This window comes from Candoia aspera, chromosome 11 (genome assembly GCF_035149785.1).
Source record: "Candoia aspera isolate rCanAsp1 chromosome 11, rCanAsp1.hap2, whole genome shotgun sequence".
Taxonomy (NCBI): Eukaryota; Metazoa; Chordata; class Lepidosauria; order Squamata; family Boidae; genus Candoia; species Candoia aspera.
Genome location: NC_086163.1, coordinates 4327281 through 4347303, shown reverse-complemented (window position 1 = coordinate 4347303; position 20023 = coordinate 4327281). Strand labels below are relative to the sequence as shown.

General features: G+C 49.0%; 1 protein-coding gene across 1 annotated transcript; it reads right to left on the bottom strand.

Annotated features, from left to right (window-relative positions):
- Nucleotides 1-861: 861 nt before the first annotated feature.
- PLLP (plasmolipin) lies at nucleotides 862-18673 on the bottom strand. The gene is made up of 4 exons (XM_063312955.1): nucleotides 18505-18673; nucleotides 5900-6073; nucleotides 2127-2249; nucleotides 862-1151 (listed from the first exon to the last, which is right to left on the bottom strand). The coding sequence occupies exons 1-4, from the start codon at nucleotides 18631-18633 to the stop codon at nucleotides 1032-1034; spliced, it is 546 nt and encodes a 181-aa protein (XP_063169025.1). The 5' UTR covers nucleotides 18634-18673; the 3' UTR covers nucleotides 862-1031.
- Nucleotides 18674-20023: the final 1350 nt, after the last annotated feature.

Genomic DNA, 20023 nt, shown 5'->3' with positions numbered 1-20023 from the left:
CCTACCACGAAAGCTTAGACCGTAGCTTGTGCTATCTAAATCTTTAAAACTGAAGGTACAGGTACAGACTTCCCCCTGACTCCGTGTGCATCTTCTCCTGTCAGATTATACTGAAGAACCCTCCTTTTACAAATGAGAGCAATGCCAAAGGTCTTTTAAAAATGTATTTAAAACATTTTTTTAGAAATAAAATATTTGTGGGGTGCATACGCCAGAAGCATCTGTGCTACTATAAAACAAAATGGAATTAATAATTAAACATTATTTACATGCGCTAGCTGCAAGCGGCGAGCCTAAGGGCTTCAGTTTGCTTTAGTTCTGGCAAGGGACGCTTGGCCATCCCTAGATGCCCGCAGCCTCTGGGTTACCGTAGGCATCCTTGGGAGCCCTCCCCTGCAAACATTACGGGGGGGACGTCCAATTCGCCTTCAGTTAAGACAGCTGCTCTGTGCAGGCGACCAAGCATGCCAGTCAAGGCACACCAATTGCAGGCCTGAGGAGTGCCCAGTTAAACCAGGGTCAGCACGATTTGCACACGTGGCAATTCCAGCATTGCTCTGACACTATCCAAACCAGTATTAGTAACTGCCCTTGTTCAGCCAAGAGACGTTAGGGGCTGGTTTGTGCCCTTCCACTCCAGCCTAACGCTCAGCTGAAGTGGTCACATCTTCTTCGCCAAAGGGATAAGGTTGAAAGTAGCATTAGGTGCTCTGAAATGTCTAGCTTGGGTTAGGAACTTGCGGATCAAACCAGGAATCATGAAAACCAGCACGAGGCTGCCCCCTGCTGGCTTGACAGGGTGTCCCATCTCATCCAGGCTGGAGCCAGTCTGTCGAGGATGCTGGTTAGAATGTGGGAAAGGGAGGGGAGCCCTGGGATCGATCAGATCAGCCCTACTGAAGCTGGGACGGGCACCCCTTCCAGGCCGTGCCACGTCTGGAAGGGAAGGGGGGAAAGCCGCAGCGGCCGCTGCCGTCGCCTGTAAGCCAGCCAGCTTGGCCCCTGTTGATTCAGAAGGACGCACAGTTTTTTTAGGCGTGATTGGAGACGGTCACTTGGCTGGTGGCCGTGTTGCTTCCATAGCCCCTCCAGGCTCGGATGCTGAGGCAGGAACTGACCCCGTAGCCTATCATCACCAGGCAGGCGAAGAACTGTGAAGACAGAGATCAACAAATCAGAGCCATATATCCGAGCACCCGGGAAAGGAGGCTGTAGACCCCCGTGGATCTCAAGTCCATTTCCAGGCAATCCGGACCCTCGGTTACACGGCAAGGCCGAGATTTGGATCCTTCCCTCCGACTGCGTGAACTGCCCTGGCAGCCTGTTTGGCTGAAGACCGAGTGGGAAGATTTCACTTAAAGGAGGAGACAATGCTAGAGATTCAGTGTTTCTTTTAGATGCTCACGGTAAACAATCACGCAATTCACTATTCAGTTTGAAATACAAATAAAATCCCTCTTGAGTTCTGATCTTTGTTATGCAAACACTGGGCAAAACCTTCAAAAGCCCCGCACCATCTGAGCAAAATTGTCCTTTTTGGAGGTGGGGGACCTCCAAAGGAGGCAAACAATGCTAAGGGCCTGAAAGCATACCCATTTATTTCACCCGAGGCAAAGAAGCACACCTGCTCCAAGGGCTGGCTCTGTCAAGCTGGCTCCCTTCAGATGAGCTGGCAAAGGACCACCTGGGGTGGCAGGTGTCATCCAGGACCCCTGGATGGTGCCAGGTTGAGGAAGGCCCCCCACTTCTGTGCTGGCGACTGATCCCTGAGAACAAAATGGTGTCCTGGGGGAGAGGAGGCAAAGGACGCTTGGGTGCATGACATAGCTCTCAGCTGCTGCTTTATGAATGAATGAAGATTAGCTCATTGCTGGCATAACAAGGCATGGGGCCGAAGAAGCCAGCCCCGTTTTAGGAGAAAAGCTACAGACCGTGAGTGAGCAAGCAAGAGAGACTTAAGAGAAAAAGAACCATGGGAGAAATCACTTCCTTTCATACGATTGCTACGATTGGGAAACGGGGCAGGTGCTCCAGCCCGTCCGGCAGGGGCCAAAGGAAACCAGATGGGGCTGGCAGCTGCCCTGTGGCCCAGCCCAAAGAAATAACATGGCTTAACGGTTACCTACCGACGCCGAGGCCCTCCTGTTGTAGTCTGGGGAATGCGGCCAGGAGTACGGTTCAACTGATGCAGCGCTGGTTACGAAGGCTGTTGCGTACAAGATGGCTGCTGAGACATTGAACACCACAAGCTGGGAAAAGAAGAGAGTCCCGTGGGATCCAGATGTGTGGACCTCTCTAATATTCTGGACCGTGTCTTGGCAGGAACTTGGCCTGAGTCTTAGCCCTGCTCTCCCATTCCTTTTTGATTAAAATATGTTGCACTGACAGATTGGCTTCGTCTTTCATCTCCCTCCCATCCAAACAAGGTTATGTACATTCTTAAACAAGCCAACATGCTGCTTTTGGAAAAAGGCAAAAGACCATCACAGTTGGGTCTGCTTTAACATATAGAAAATCTTCCTTCTCAACAAGAGAGAAAAAACAGGTATTGTGGGAGATATTAAGAGGTACATTGATTTTCAGATTAGAGAAGGCACTTCTGGGTCACTTCTGCCACACATTTTAATTACAGAGTATGTACATAAAACATAATGTGGCTTTTAAGAGTCTAGGCTGCAGAAAACTGGAATGCTCATCCTGATGAAGAGAACAATTCGGTCAACTTTCTGGTTCAGATGTGCTGTGTAAGGCTAGTCATATTTTAGTGTTGACTGACAGGGAAAGCAAATGCAGCATTGGGCGAATGGCCAGGTTTTCCCCATTCAGGATGTCCCTTTGAACTTAGGTGGAAACCTTCAGTCCTGCCATCAAGCTAACCTAGTTGCTTCTATTCTGATGAAATCCCTTGCAGAATCTTCATCAAAGAATCATTACAACCAAGCCTTTCATAGGCATGGTCACAAAACGGTTTCTGTGGTGGGTATGGCTGACCACAACATAGCCATATACCAGAAGCTGAGCGATGGACTGAGATGCCGCTATCCATCTCTTTGTTATCCAAGGCACGAGACTGGGAGGCACTGAAAAGGGCCTATTGACATCTGAAGGGGCTGTGCATTGCTTGGAGTGCACTGAGAATGGAAGGGCAGCGCCTGCCTGCAGCTCACTTAGACAGCTCCGTCACCCAGCTGTTCAGGGGAAATTTCTGCAGCCACCCAAACCTGTAAAGGTGTGGCTGCTTTAATGAGTTGCAGGCAGGTGCTTCATTGCGTTCCTGCGCATTCCTGCGAAAGAAGGCACCAGCCTGGAGCATTAGGGCTGTGCAAGCTGTCAGCTTTGCTGGCTCAAATCTGACAGCTTGCACAGCCCTAATGCTCCAGCTGGTGCCTTCTTTCGCAGCATATTGGCTTCCCGTTATTGAAGCAGGAAGACCAATTCTTGTCATTCCTGGGGCCACACTAGTGCTCAAAGAAACACCATACAAGCCAAGATAACTGACCGATGCAGAGATGACTGGTCATAGTTCTGTTTCTAACTGCCAAATGGCGCTGGTGTGGGATGCTCTCTGGCTGAAGCAAGCATGCTGCTCTACTTGCCCTGAACCCACGGTCAGCACTGCCCTTTCGATTTTGGAAAGGATAACAAAGGCAGCGCTGTTCCTTTCCTGAGCCTGGGGCAATCCGACCAGAAATGGAGAGGCGGTTGTTCATCGTGCTAGGACAGATGAGAAGGGACTCTTAACCATGAGAAGGGGGAGAGGATACTAAGTTGGGAGATCCTGATGGAGATGTAATGGAGACCCATTTCTGTTAAGTGTGACCAATATTCTTCCTAGACTCGTTTAGAACAATTCTCTGTGCTGGAAGAAAACAAATGAACGGGTGGTGTGATTACAGTATGAGAAAGCTCGGTGCTTCTTCAGCGCAAGCCAAAAAAGACACCTTGAGCAGCCTGCCCGATAAATCACAATCAAAACCAAAATACAACTCATGGACATACATACATGGACATACTTGGACATAAGATGTGCTCTGGTCCATGCAGGTTAACTTCCAAGTAAGGGTGCTTATCACTAAAACCTAAAAGCCAAGTTTCTCACAAGCATTTTGATTTGTGGACGTAGTCTTGAGTTCTTCTTTCATTGGATGGGTGTAGGGCGCACACATTTGAAATATTAACCACAGAAGAACTGTCGATTTCTACCCTACTGGTAAATCCTGTCCTTTTGGATGATAACAGCAAGAAGAATGTTTGGTAGTAAATTAATTATTCTGCCTAGTTGGAATACTAGGGTAACCCATCTCAGAAGTTCACAATAAAAACTCATTTCCTTGGTCATATGACTTAAAGCAGAACTTGAGGGACCTAAGTGAATGTATCATTCATTTATTAAGTCAGAAAATGGTTCCATCTAGCTCAGTACTGGCTGTATTTACCCAGCTTGTTTCATCAAGTTACTTAAGTGGCAGTTGTATTTGCACCAAATAGGAAGCTTTTATTCTGGCCAAGTGCACTGGGCAAAGCCCATTCAGGTAAGTCATGGTTCACAATATGTAGATAGGTAAATGCAAAAGATGAATCAGCGCAGTAGCTGAGTTGCCTGCCTGGGGCAAAATGGCTTTGACTACCGGCATCTCACCCTTCTGGGTGAGTCACCTTAGCTAGAGAAATCAAGGGATTGGTCTGAAACCCTCAAGATGCCAAAGGAGTGCCATTTCTTCAAAGCTGAAGGGGCATTTCAGTTTTCAGAAGAGCTTCAACAAAAGAGAACAAGATATTTTGAGAATGGTTGAGACATTTGCAATTATTGTGAATGCTCTCACAAGATGGCCTGTGATAAAACGTAATTTAAGAGAAGGCAAATGAGTGGACTTGTTCCTCACCATTCTCTTTAGCCTTCTTTAGCCCTAGGATGATACTTTCTACTACTAGGGGTGTGAAATATTCCCCCTCTTCTTTACCACCTACTTTGATTTTCTCCTTTTGGGGGGACTGAGCCTATGTTCAGTGAAGGACCAGGTGAGGCCACCCACCAGCCTTTATTTTCTAGGAATGTCCATGGGATTTTACAAAAGGCGGTTTTGGGAAAAAAGATGATGTTGCAAGACGGTACTCGCTTTCCCTGCTAGCTTCATTTTTTTTAAAAAATTATGACTCTAAAGAACTGTTGTAGATTTAAAAGTCAGAGCTATAGTTATAAAAAATGATAGTCTTCAGGCCTATTGCTACCTGTAGTTAGAACATGTAAGGTTTCAGGTGGGAGCAGTGATTCCCAGGCCAAGATGGCTTTTATGTAAACATAAAATAACTACTTGGCTTGAGAACATGAAAACAGACCTGAGCCTTCTGGCCAGAATTCCATCTCACATGATGACCAACCAGAAGCATCTAAGAAGTCCACATAGAGGAGATCAAGGCTGTCCTCCTCTCCCATTCAGGCTCCTCTGTGCACCCAATATGTAGAGGTGCGCTGCCCCTACGCCTGGAGGCAGCAGCTAGAAGCCACTGATAGACCTGTCCTTTAGACTTGAAGGTCACCAAATATCCAGTAATTTGGAAGAAACCTTGAGTTTAAATCCCCAAGGGTAAACAGGTAATTTACATTTTCTTACAGGCAGTGGGCAATCAACTTTTAGCATAGCTTTATTCTCTGCAATAACAGACTTTAAGCTAACCAAGCACATCTGAGAAGTTTTAGCCAGGTCAAGCTGAGGAGTCAAGGTAATCTTGGAAGGACCAGGAGATCTGACATCACACAAGGACCTCAGAGTTAACTAACTCACATCAACCCAGCATGTTGCTATTAGTCGGCAGTGAATGGCGCTCCGATCTAACAGAACTGGTCAAAGCCAGCCGGGAGAAGCTAAAATTATGTATTTGCCCAACCTTCCACACTCACCACAATAGGCCAAGGGATCATGTAGAGTTTCAACTGAAGCTGAAACAGGTACATCCCAAAAAGTATGACGGTCACCATCCAGAAGAAGATAGCTACAAACATCACCCAGCCGTAGGAAGGGTAGGGTTGGTAGTACGTGTCAGCAATAAGGGCCCACACCAAGCAACCCAGCACCTGTGCAAAACAAAAGAAGAAAAAGAAGGTCACACTCATCCTGGGATCTGATCACGATCTTCTTTAATCTATACCCATTAGACGCTAGATCCCATAATCCTCCAAAAATGGCCATGCTGGTGCTTATGGGATTTATGAAGGTTGCACACCAACCCATCCCATGGGCACTGGATGAAGAATGGCTTTGGACCGAAAGCTGTGTAAGGGCGAGCTTCTTCTTAAGAGCTATCTTGTGCGAAACCTGCCATGATCCGCTGTGCAACATCAGCCTTCATGTACCAGAGATCACATGTCAATGATCAAATCCCTTTGTGGAGGCGAGTTAGAAGATATTAAATGTGCATGATATTTAATATCAAGATAAGCATTTGTTGGCAACCCAGAAGTCTCATTTTTTCATGTAGAAATAATAAAATTAACTATTAAACCCCATTGGTTTAAGGTAAGAAAATAAGATGGTCCCAATTTCCACTAGCAGGAAATTGGAAAATAAGCAACGTATTCCTTGCACAGTTTCATGCGCTATAATGGCCTTGCTGGGACTCATAGGTGGCTATAGGTTTATCAGTCAAAGTTCTTGCACCCATGATCTGGGTTTGTCTTGCAAGTCAGCTTGGAGCTGGGAAGAGATGCATCTAAGCAGCAATCATTATCATCATTATCATTATCATTATCATTATCATTATCATTATCATTATCATTATCATTATCATTATCATTATCATTATCATTATCATTATCATTATCATTATCAGCATCATCCAAGCCTGGGGCCCTGAGAGTGAGATGGAGCCCATTCCCTCCCTGGCTATGTTGAATTTGGAGTTTGGCTTTGTGATTTTTTTCCCCGCTGCTATGGATTTTATATCTTTGTATATTTTTGTATATGTTTTTAATGTTTTTAATACTGCAAGGTGCCCAGAGTTCCATGTGGGAGGTGGGTGGCCATATAAATCCATTAAATAAATAAATAAATTTATTACAGCTGCCCGCTCCCATAGATTCTAGGTGGCTTGCAAATACAATTCAACAAAAGCAGTTGAAAACATACAAGCCCACAGGCAGCCCAGACTAAAATCACCATCACAGGAACAAATCAAACCAAAACAGGGGCCCCACCAACACATCAACCCCAGGCCTGAGGCCAAAGCCAGAGGCGCACCTCATAATATTCTCTCTGAGGCACCCGTATGTCCAGAACTTTTGATCTCATAAAATAATTCTGCAGGCAGAATCTCAAGAGAATTTGAAATGCCACCAGATGCCCTTCTATAAAGTGGGAAAGCTGTATCTGTTGCACGACGGCCTGAACCCTCCCAGTCCAGCCCAAAGTTGACCTGAAAGACCAACCAACGCTTGATGCATTTCCACCCAACAGGGAGTGATACAATTCCTGTCCCCACGCTCGTAGTCATTCCCACCACCATTGACTTGGGTGAACGTGACGGTTATTTGCACACCTGACACCTTCAACTCAGAAGTTCCACACACACAAACCAGGACCTGCTGAATGCCTTCCCCCAGAGCTACTCGCAGGTAGCCCTTGTTAGCACCTTTTCCAGCTGTTGCATTTCTACTCGGTGCAATCCAGCCCAAGGTATGCCTCCTGGTGGGAAAAGCACATCCCAGCAATGCAGGGGAAGATGCATTTGTAAAAGACCAAGTGTGAACGGTCCTTTACTATCAATACTAACTCCATTGCAGCCAGACACAGGTGAACATCTGTCCCTGCTCTTCACTCCAGCAGCTGAAGTTCTGCTTTAGGAGCCTGCAAAGGACCTTTTGCTGGTTACCCCTCGGCTGGATGCGTTGGCTTCTTATCACTTACTCAAAGAAGTATCACCTCCCACCACCACCACCACGAGGCGTGGAGGCCATTGAGTTGCCTGGCTGAAGGAGCCTGTCCCCCAGGGTAGTTCTTGGGGGTGGCCTCGGGCCCTTGGTCATACACATGCGCAAGTCCTGTTGCACTCTTCCAAGCACCAGACGAGAGCCAGTGTGGTGTAGTGGTTAAAGACACCAGGCTAGAAACTGGGAGGCCGTGAGTTCTAGTCCCGCCTTAGGCATGAAGCCAGCTGGGTGACCTTGGGCCAGTCACTTTCTCTCAGCCCTGGGAAGGAGGCAAGGGCAAACCACTTCTGAAAAACCTTGCCAAGAAAACTGCAGACTTCTTCAGGCAGTCCCCAAGAAATGGACATGATTGAACAGATTTTTTTTAAAAAAGCGCCAGACAGTCAACCCTCTTTCACAATGCACAATACAGTCATGGAATTAACCTGTTTTTTGATTTCACCAGGAAGCCAAACCATAACGCTAAACAAACAGGCCGTGTGTTGGTGTAACATACGAAGTCAAACCCAAGGCAGGGCAAAAATAATCCATATCTAGATTTTTTTTCTTATTGGGTGATATTTTTTAATTCTTTTCGTTATAAGTACATTTAAAAATGGCAAATATCAAATGCTTTCGTGAAGAGGCTGCCCTTCTCTAGGGGAAAGAAGGCCATACGTTTCTTCCTTCTCACATCCACAGTAAACTATCTTTCATTTTTTTAAAGAACGGATAGGAAGTCTGTGTGAGCTCGATTCCAGTAACTAGTTAACCGCCTGCAAAATCCAGTTCCAAATCTGGGAGCATTCGTCTCACATCAGCAAAGTCCCTTAAATTAGCCCACCAATGGCAGCAATACGCTAGTGCTGCCACTTTAGATTTCCCACAATGCCTCTGAATGCTCATCCGGGTCACATCAGGGCACTGTGGGAAATTGAAATGAGGCTTGCTATCCCCGCCACCCCAACACAGGGAGGGAGCCCAGGATAGGTATCTGTCACTGCCCCAGGTGACCAAAGATCACCCGATGCCCTCCTGAGAGAGAAACGGTCTATATCCAGGCGTGGCATTCCCGACCCAGCCCTAGGCTCGGTCTAACTCCAAGGCCTGAGGAGCAACGACTCTTTAAGCCTCACTGATGGGGGTCACTCAAGCAATCGCCCCAACTCACTGGGTCTCCACAAAGGTCTTGCTCGCTCGCAGCCCGAACCAGCCGCGGCGCTGCCAAAGGGACATTGTTTGACTCAAGCACAAATGCTCTGACTCCCTCTGATTCCTTCGGCCTGGACAATGGCATCCTTTTTTCCCCCTCCGGCAGCTCCCACAACAGATGAAGTACAAGAATGTTTTTTTTCTTAAAAAGATCATTTGTTCAGGAGATGAAAAGTACAACACGGAGAACAGCTCTTGGCTTGAGCAAAGATTCCCACAGTGGAGTAGCTGCAGATCAGGGATTTCGTTCAGGGAAAACGGTTGGGGATCATTTTATCTTCCCAGAAGGGGGAAGAAAAAAGGAAATCTGTTTGAGAACATTTGCAGCAGTTCCTCCCCCCAGCCCCCCATTTTTGTTAGAACCAGAACAAGGGGCGACACTCAAAAAATAATTCCAGATGGTCTGAAGTGTGGCCAAGAAGGAGTAATTGCTCCTGGAAAGAAAGACCCTTGACCTGATGCCCACAAATGCAGCTACGAGCTGACTGGGGATGATTGGTCCTGTAGCCCCCAACAGCAGGCTGGGGAAAGCTACCCAAAGGGCAGGGCGTCCACCCTCAAAATATGTAAACACCAGCAAATATAACCTGAATGGTATTTTCCCAAAGTCAGCAGGACGCATTCCTTTTTGAGATCCATCAAAAGAACAAATCAGAGCAGGGTCCTGCTTCATGCCAAGCTAGCTAGAAATTCCAACGTGAAAGGCCGGCTGCCCACCTGGAGAAGGTTGCCTGAACAGAAGGCATCTTCTGAATCAGTTGACCACTTCCACCCCACCCCTGGTTTTCTGAATCCCACCTTTTCCGTTTCCTCCTGCTTCATTTCCACCATTTTTCAGGATTGAGAAAGGATTACAGCCACTCAAAGCAGAAGGAAAATCTGCATGGCAGGGAGGTTCTCTAGACATGCCCAGCCACGCCATCTCCCTTGATTATTCTTAGGCAGGCTAGCTGAGCCCACCAGCACTCAAACGGCCACTGAAAGACAAGGTGGTGGTTTCCCAAGACATTCTGCATTCAGCAGGGCCCACGCCAGGCTGGGGGTAGAACAAGCGGTGGAGGTCTAGAAAGACAGCTAGAGCTATTCATGTTTAGGGGACTTTCCTCAAGTTAGCAAACTTTCAGTTCCTCAGGTTTTGGAGAGAACAACTGGAGAGAAACTGCCTTTCTCATTCATGCCTCATTTAATCTAATCAGTAATCCTTTCCTTGAAAGCTGTCCTCCTGGTCTGCTTGCATTCATGCTTGCTTCTTTGTCTTTCCTCTTCCTTTGTCTTGCTGTTTCCTCCATGGATTATGAGACATTATGGGACATGAGAGCCAAGTTGCACTTCTGCAGGAAATAAAGGTGTGTACACACTGGGCGAGCATGGATCAAGTAGCACACAGAAAGAAGTTTCAGAATATAAGGAAATAAATATACTGTGCTAGGAGCTGGCGTAACTGGCCTTCTGAAGTTCTCCATCCCATTTGTGAGCGGAGAAACTGGGGGGGGGCAGTTTTTCCAAATTTCTCCAGGAGGAGAGGAAGACATTCTCCAAATAGTTTCCAAGAGCAGGACCTTGGTGCCTTGGGGCAGCTTTAGTGCAACAGCCTCTCAGAAGCAGTTTCTCCTACTGTTCTGCCTTGGGGGGCGGGGGGGGGCTTCTCAGCTATCAGTGAAAAGATCCCTCTCTTTGCCGGAGATCAGAAGACAGCAGATAGAAGGAAAATCAGAAAGTCTCCCCCCTAACGTACACAAGGATGTATTGGATCTACTTGGAAAATAGTTCAGTTGCTGGAATTCTTGGAACGCCATCCCTTTCATCTCAACAAATCTTGCTAAAGAAAACTCAGTGAGAATCTTGCTTGCAAAGGAATCACTTTGGGATTTAGGCATCTGCCAAAGAGCCTGACACCCAGCCTGGCCACTTTTCCACTAAATGAACGCAAGAATATCACACTCTGCACATGGGAATTTCTCCAAAATTCTCTTCTCCTTGGAAAGAAATATCAAAGGTGAAATCTCTTTCATCCTATGGAAAGAAAACTGGCAGAAGTAAGAGCAGAAGACTGTCCCTCTCAAGCACTTCTGAAGATGTCCACTTGCTCTCCAGGAGCTCAAGTTATCCTTGTGTTCCCTTCCAACTCTATAATTTTACAATTCTGCTCCTACCTACACTTGGCAGCCACTGGATATTGTGAAGGCCATCCTTCAGGGGACAAGAGAAATAGAGAGTAAGTCCCCTTGGGTCATGCTTACCACTTGAAGATTTTAGATGCACATCCATGTTGTATTCCTGGCAACGATACAGAAGTGATTTCCCATTGCCTTCTTCCATGATGTCATTCCCACTCTAGCCCTGGAATCTCCTGAGAGTCTCCAGTCTAAGCTCTAAATAGGGTTTAAATAGGGGTCTCCCCAGCTCTTTCAAGATGGGCAAGATCAGCCAGATGCCACTCCCTGAGCTGGGCCCAGCAAAGACTCCTCAAGCCTCACTCCATGGACATGTTAGGGACTTCATGGACAAGTCTAGGTAATTTTCTTGGGCTGAAGCCTGAAAATGGGTTACCATCACCTTCTTCCAGAGTAGTTGTTGACTTCTGATCTAGCCTACAGTTCTGAGACTGACTAAGACTGTCATGGGAAAAGAATTTTTGAGAGGGACACTGAAAGACCACCTGGCCATCACCCTCTATACGCTCTGTCTTTTAAAACTGCAGCTCTCATTTCAGTACCTTAGGTTATTAAATTGCCCCAAGAAAGTTCAGCAGCACAGTTCTTCCATGACCAAAGTAAGGTCAGGACTGGTAGACAAGGACAGCCTTCACCCCCTTTTGATCGATCTCATATCCGTTTATAGCCATCTGGGTTCATGGTCACTTTTGCTGTGCAGTAAACCCCCATCGTAATGGATTAATAGAGGGAAGGAGGTGTCAGTTATGCCCAACAGTCTGGTGAACGGAAAAGGATGTCATCACCGCAATGTAAATGAGGCAAATGACTCATTTCCATGATGACGTCATTACACAACCAGAGCACCAGTTGTGTCATGACGTCATCATGCGGATGGCACCAACTGATGCAGATGGCACCAACTGATCATCTGGGTCACTCACATAACCATGTCATTATGTGGATTATGTCATCTGCATCACCTCATCATGTGAAAGGCACACATCACCATTGGTCTGGTTCATGGCAAGTCCACTGTCCTGGAAGATATTGATTGCAATTTATGGTGCACGCCTTTGAGTCACCCTTCCATGCAGTTTTTGGCAACTTTTGCAGAACCAGCTTTGCCTCCTTCTTCCTAGGGCTGACATAGGAGGACTTCCCCCACCTGCCTGAGTCCTTCCCCACTCAGCTTCATCGGATCCCTGTTCTTCTAGTATTATGAGAGGGGGGGGAAAGCCATTTCTGTCTCTACTTTCTTTCTCCGGAAAGCAAAGGACCTGAGGGCCATTAAGTCGAACCCTCTGCTCAGGGCCAGAATCCTCATAAAACCATCCCAGAAGGATGGGCTGTCCAACCTCTGCTTGAATGCATCCCGTGAAGGAGAGCTCCCTCCCTCCCTGGGACACTGGTTCCATTCTCAAACTTCTCCTAATAATTCTTTCTCATGAACTATATTCCTAAAACCACCCAGAGTCCCTCCTTGTGGGATAAAATTTGATAAATAAATAAAATAAAAGTCAGGTGGCATCTGCCTTCCTATAACTGAAGTCCACTATTTTGGGTCCTGTCTTCTGGGATAAGGGAGATCCTGACTTTCCTCCATTGCCCTCCTCCTCCACCCCATGGACACTTGAGAAGCACTGACCCGCCGCCCTCTAGAACAGCCTCTCTCTTCCCAGGTAAACCCTCGCTTCCTGCATAGATCCCACGTGCAGGTTCCTCTCCATCCTCATGCCCTTCTTGGAGCCTGTTCCAGTTTCCTGGAATCTTTCCTAAGTGTGCAAGTAGATGTTGCTGTTTCTCCATGAAACATAATTTGCCTTGCAAAAACTCAGATCCACAATTCTACATCCTACCCTCTGATGATGATGAAAAATATATTGGGACTCCTTCTGGGTGACCTCCTACCAGACCTGGATGTAGGTGGTGGTGGTGGTGGGAAACTGGGCACATCCTGGGCTGGGCTGCCAGGCTACTCACAGACCCCCACAAGCAGCAATTCAACAAAACCACAATCTGTGTAGTGGAGACAGGGCCACAACTGGGGGGGGGGGGCAACCAGGGCATGTGCCCCGGGCGCCGTGCTGGGGGGGCACCAAAATGAGTGCTGGGGGGGTGCCAAAATGGGCACAGAATCCAGGTTTGCCCCAGGTGACACAGACCCGAGTTGCAGCCCTGAGTGGGGACACCCACAGCTTCATTCCCAAGCCATCTCTCCCAAATGTCCATGCCAGTATTCAAACTCCCCTTCTAACCTTAGTCTTTTCACCTTCTATTTGAAGAGCTTTGAAGGACACCTACAGCCTGACTGCAGCCCATCCCCAACCACTGGAAAATGAACAAATCCAGGGACGTTCACAAGGAGTGGTCCAAAAAGTCAAGATGGTGGCTGCAAAAGTCCACAGCTTGTGGACACCCCTGGGCAGATTTATGCCGGTGTTTTTAGATGTTTGAAGAGGGTTACCCTAGCCCTGTGTACGTACACACACACACACACACACTCCGTTTTCAAGCCAAATCTTGCCCACAACTCTCTTGGTATGGCTTCATTTCCAAGCCCTGATCACCCCCTTTGTCAAGGGGGTTCCGATATCTCTGAATCCTCTTTGAATGTGGTTTGGCCTGTTCGGGATAGAGTGAGATGGTCACTTCCTGTGATTTGGAAACTGCAATGCCATCATGTTATACGGTCACTATCACACCACATTCCAGACTTGCCTTTCTTAGGCTAAGTCAGTGTTTCTCAACCTTGGCAACTTTCAGAGGTGTGGACTTCACATAGCTGGCTGGGGAATTCTGGGAGTTGAAGTCCACACCTCTGAAAGTTGCCAAGGTTGAGAAACACTGGCCTAAGTTAAAAAGCCCCCAAAGTTGCATTTTTTCCCTCTCCTGAGATAGGAAGGATGACTTGTTTTTCATCACTTTCCAGCTTTGCTGAACATCCACTCTTTCCATGGGCACTCACACCAAACCTGAAAACTGTTTCGCCATTGCTCCCCTCCCTGCATGTTTGTAGTGGTTCTGCTGGCCAAGCTCAGAACACAACACTGACCAATATTCTTCTCCTTTGGTGGCGGCGAGGAGAAAGCAAAAACCAGTCTCCTTTGTCCTCCCCACAAACAGGAGGAAGCTTCAAAGAAAGGGGTATAGATGCTGTTAAGACCTTAGAAAAACGATCACTCCGCCCTTAATCAGTGTAGTTTGGAACTGACTAAGGCAGAGATAAGTAACCAATAAAGAAATGTTTCAGGGAGGAAGAGCCCTGTTGCTGATGTTATGGTCAAGTCAGCCTTGACTCCTAGGGACGGCAAAAACAAGTCCATGGCAGTTTGGGGGGCACCATTTTAAGAAGTGATTTGGCCATTGCCTTCTTCCTAAGGCTGAGAGAGGGGGCCAGGAGTCCCCCAGGGACTTTCTGTGGTCGTGTGGGGAGTAGAACCTGGGTCTTCCACTCCTCAGTGCAACCAGGCCCTTCCCCATTGCACCATCTTGGCTCTTGGGCTGAGAGAAGGACTAGGACCTTTCTACTCCTGGTCCAGCATCTTTACCTCTTCTCCACACTGGCTCTTGGGCTGGGGGGTTGGCCCAAAGTGTCCCAGGGACCTTCCATGGCTGAATGGGAACTAAACCTGAATCTCCCCATTCCTAGTCCAGCACCTTCATCCTTGCTCCACTTTGGCTCTTGGGTTAAGAGAGACTGACTGGCTCAAAGGCATCTAGCTGGCTTCCTTGCTAAGGGAACTTCACATGTCCTATCTCCTAATCCAGCAAGCCAGCTATAACACGAGAAAAGGGTTTGTGGTGGCACTGCAGCGTGAGACATGGAATCTGCCACTTGGACTTTGCAGTGCTGAAAAACTTTCCAGCCTGCTTCTTCCTACCAGTCTTCCATCAGTTGGATGAAAGTGAAGGAGCATCCCAACTTTTTTTCAGAGCAGAAAAGAATTTCAGAGGATGCTTGGCCCTGTATTGCTTTGAAAGAATTCTCATTGTGAAACACAGCAAAAGGCAACCTGCTCAAAATGCTTAGCAGAGGATAGGATGTCAAGGCAGGTGGGATCTTTGAGCCCCCCACCCTCTGATCAAGACCCTGGGGAGGTAACTGCTCCCTGAAAGTGGATCACTGCTCAGTTTAAGTTCATATAAGACTCGGTTATGGGATAAAAGAGAGCCAGTTTGGTCTAGTGGTTAAGGCATCAGGCCAGAAACTGGCAGACCATGAGTTCTAGTCCCACCTTGGGCACAAAGCCAGCTGGGTGACCTTGGGCCAGCCACTTTCTCTCAGCCCTTAGAAGGAAGCAACAGCAAGCCACTTCTGAAAAACCTTGCCAAGAAAACTGCAGGGACTTGTTCAGGCAGAATTGGACACAATTGAATGGATTAAAAATAACAGGATGAAAACATTTCCTAGGTCTGCAGCCTGTGCCATCAATTCACCAAAGGAGACGGATTGAAACAACACATAAAACTATCCAGAAACTAACTCCAAATCAGAAGGAGTCTGGGAGTGCATTTTCCAATTAATACGTTTGACGAAAAGCCATGTGCTTTCGTGAGATTTTTGGCTGCCATAACCTAACACAGCTCGCCTGCTGCAAAAACTGACCGAGGGGAGCCTGCAGAGCGAATGCAACCACTACGCATTTCCTCAACTGGATTATAAATGATAAATTATTATATAAATTGAGCAAATAAATAAATTGGTGTATTGCAACTCAAGTTCGTGGGAAGACCGGCAGTCTGTGTGGCCATAATCAGCACTCCATTTGCTGAAGACAACCCCTGGGTTCTGCCTCCCTGACCTTTTTCGTGGTGCACTGTTTGTACTCTCCGGGACACGTAGGAGGGCGTTTTGGCACTTTCAAAGCAGGAGCCAAATTCTATACACTTTTCAGAGGAGGGGTCAAGACAAGAATTGGCGGGGAGGGAAATAGCATGGAATTTCCTGGCATTATCCACTCCCTTCCCCTTTGAAACGATGGATACACCTCTGCTCTGGATGATCATCTTCTGGGGTTTTGGGAAAGGCAGGAGTTGATGCTTGCCACTGGTGAAGCAACCCCCCACCCCCCATTACAAAGCCTGTGTCCCATGAGCTTTGCAGCCTAAGGCGCCAGGGAGGGAACGTGGTCTGTTCCTGTTCTTTGCAGACCTGCATCCTTGCGCATCAAACCTCTCAGCCTTTGAGAAAGGATCTCATTCTGCCTCCCCCAAGCCAGTGGGTGGGGCGATAACGCTCATGCTCCAGGGTGACCCAGCTGGCCTCCTCTCTCTATATGGCCATCTCTGGCCCCTTAGAAAATAACCTACTCCCTAACCTACTCCCTGGCATTACAAAAGAGCGGAAACAGCATTCTCAGTAGAAAACTAGTATCTTATTGGAAATGCTGTACTCCTTATGATTCTGCTTGCAGGGAGGCCTGCTTGTTTATATGTTTCTACCACAGGCATTCAAAAGTGTGTTTGCCTCCCTGTGCCACTGAAAGCCACTCCGTCCATATCTAGAAGCCTCACCATTTTACACTGTCCAGTTATTTAAAGCAAGGAGTCCTAGATCCTTCCGCTCCAGTGAAGTGATGTGGAAAATATGGTGCTCCACTTCCAGTTCTGGGGGAGGCATGAGATAGTCCCCAACCCCAACCCCCCACATTAGATCTCTTGGCACCTTGCAGGTGTGGCGGACCCTTCGCCTGCTGCCATGTTTCAATATCTTGTGATTTGACCACGAAGAGAGGCAGAGCTTACAGCTTTTCTTAACAAAAGGGAAGGTGGGGCTCCTGGGCATATTCTGCTGGGACAGGGGATTCATTTTCCCTCCCAACACACCAACCCCACTTCTTCTCCCCTAGAGGTTCCTTCTGAACAGCTGAGGACCATCCTGGTTGCTGTCTTCTCCACGCTGGGAAGACTTGGCCACTGCTTCTTCTTCTCTCCCTGTCTCTTCCAAACTCTGCCCAAGATGGCTCCCACCACCCCCATCTTTTTGCCCTTTCCCAGAGATCAAAGACGCACATCCTCAGCATGACCAAGGGCTGTTGCTGGCTCTGGACCACTCAACCCAACCAGAGGTGGCTACTCTGGGTCAACTGCCTGGGGTCTGTTTCCAGTTGCCCATTCCAATCTCTGGGGATCCTGGGTGGGGAGGGAGATTTCTTTCAACCCACTAAATCTTTCTACTGAATGCAGTTATGGCACGATGGCCCCCTGGCTGGAAAAAACTACCCTTTTGAGTAGTACAGGCTGAGTTCACACATCTCAGCAACTCAGCCCAGTGCAGTGAGGAGGTTAGATTTTTATTAATTTGACTAAAGGCCAGCTTTAAAACAAAGCAAAGGAAGAAAAAGAAAAGGCATCATAAGATCAAGTGTACCAATATGATGTGAATAAACAGGATAAAATAAGTGATACAACGGTGCACGCTATTAGAACTAAAAGTCTGAGAATTTATATAAATTCCTAAAGAGGAAGCAAATTTATAGGGAAATACGATAACCATATAAACAGAAATCATCCCATAAAATTTAAAAATCTGGGGGATTAATCATAAAGGACTGAAAAGAATGACTACAGTACTGTAAAAGACAGTAAAAGGACAATGACTAATTTAAGCCTGAGGCTAATTGTTTGCACACATCCATTGCTGTTATGGAAAACTTGTCTAGATCCAGCGTGGGAGGACTGTTCTTAGCTGATCAGAAAGGAGAAAGCCCGTATCAAGTTCCTCGGGCCAACCCGGAGGGCAGAGGGGAAGGGGCTTGACCAGGGCTTGGAGGGAGACCCAGATTCAAGTCTTCCTCGGACCAGGGAAGTTCCCTGGGGGACCCCCTCTCTCAGACCAGCCTACCTAGCAAGGTGGTGGTTGCAGGAGAAGGAAACGCCTTGTAACCCCCCCTCCCCCATCCTTTACTCCTGGACGCAATTAGGATAGAAATCAAATCCGTAAGACCCCGGCTGCTTTCTTTGGATCTAGGTTAACAGGTGGAATGAGGTTCACAGTCCGGGATTCAGAGTTAGCCCTGTGTTGGAAGGAGATCTCTGCCCTTTAGACCTGGGAAGGAGCTGACACGCGCGAAGGAACCGCTCTCGGGCGCAGCAAGACCAGCCCGCCACCCGGCCAGCAAACCCCCGCCACGCCGGACAGCAGCAGAAGCGGGGGGGGGGGGCGGACGGGCGCTGCTTTTCCGGGCGCGGGGCGCTCTGCACGCGCTCCGAGACCCGAGGTCCGCTACTCACGATCTCCACGATCATCAGGATCCCGAAGGGGGACCGGAGGAACGCCAGGTCCAAGGCGGGGCCGGACGAGGCCGGCGCCCCGGCGGAGGTGCTGGTGCGGGTGCTGACTTTGGCCGGGAATTCCGCCATCCCGCCGGCGCCCCCGGCCCGGAGGGGGACGCGCGGGACCCGGGAGCGGGCAGCGGGCGGGCGGGCGAGGCGGGCGGGAGCGCACGGTGCCGCCGCTCCGGAGCGCAGCCGGGCGAGCTGGAGCGCCGCCGCCGGGGCCGGGCTGCGGCTGCGGCTGGGGGCGCGGCCGGGGTGGGGGTGCTCCGGCTGCTCGTTGGCGGCGCCGAGAGGCGGAGGCGGGCCAAGAACCGCACCGGGCGGAGGCGCTGCGTCCCCCGCAGAGCCGCGCCGCCCTTCGCTTAACCCCGCCCGGCGGCGAGGCAGCGCCTGTCAGGCTCTGCCTGAGACCCAATAAAAACACACGCTAGAGTAGGCTTAGGTTCCGGTTTTATTTGGGGATAGAATGCATGCCCTTAGCAAGCTGAGAGTGAGGGGAGCGCGCCGGAGCGGGATTTAAATAGCCCGCGCCGGTCAGCGCTCCACCCCACATCATCCCAGGTGCGCCCCACGAGTCCCAGCAGTTCGTCCCTGCCAGGTGAGAGGTCGTCCAGCCCCCTGCGCCCCGGGCATCGCCTCGATCGCCTTCCTGTGCGGTGATGATCCATTGCCGGGCGATCAGGCTCTTAATTCTTCGAAAGCCGGGCGCGCCTCTCCTGTTGTTAGTCAATTACCCGTTGGCTACTTTGTATCTTTTGTTTCCGGGTCTGCCGTCTCGGTCGTTACTTAGTTTCCTCGCACCTGTTGCTGGTTCTTTGTGTTGCTTAGTTGCCTTTGCCTAATCCGCCAGGGACCCATTTCCTTGTATTGTCATGCGAGCCGTTGTGATGTCACAAGCCTCGCAACGGTGATCATGACAGCGCCTGGCTCGGGCGCCGGGCGGGGACACTGGCGGGAGGCGCAAAACCCTGGGCCCCCGCTTCCCTGCCCTCCGACCCCGGTTTGCCCCTTCTGGCCCGCTCCCCGGCCGCGATCACACGACCTCTTCCGCGTCCAGGAAGGGCGCTGGCTGGGTGAGCGCCGGGGCTGAACTTCCTGCTCTTTCGGGTTCTCCCAACCGACCAAACCCTTAACTAACCCAAGATGTGAGGCAGGCAGCCCCCCCACCCCCCCTCTGAAAGACAGGCTCAAACGCGACAGGTCCGAGCGAAGCCTGCCCGGGTAGACCCAGGCGAGTTCACGCAGCGCCTTTTGCTAGAAATGGGTGCTTGGGTTCAATTTTGGCATCTCCTCCTGCGTGTTTCCAACCATTGTGTTTCTTAAACCACAATTTAAACCTTCCTGGGATAGTGAACTCCCCCGACTGTAGCGTAAGCCACCGATGTGACTTGGCACAAAATGGTTGTGTTTGTACGAGGCGCTAACCTTGGTTACCACCCGTCGAACCAACACACGATTCGGGTGGAGCCGCTCA

Excerpts from the sequence above, each read along its gene's own strand:
- PLLP (XM_063312955.1), bottom strand. The coding sequence starts at position 18,633 with ATGGCGGAATTCCCGGCCAAAGTCAGCACCCGCACCAGCACCTCCGCC. Across the intron at positions 6,074-18,504 it reads TCCTGATGATCGTGGAGATC|GTGCTGGGTTGCTTGGTGTG; the intron begins GTGAGTAGCGGA and ends TGTTTTGCACAG. Across the intron at positions 1,152-2,126 it reads ACAGGAGGGCCTCGGCGTCG|TTCTTCGCCTGCCTGGTGAT; the intron begins GTAGGTAACCGT and ends CTGTCTTCACAG.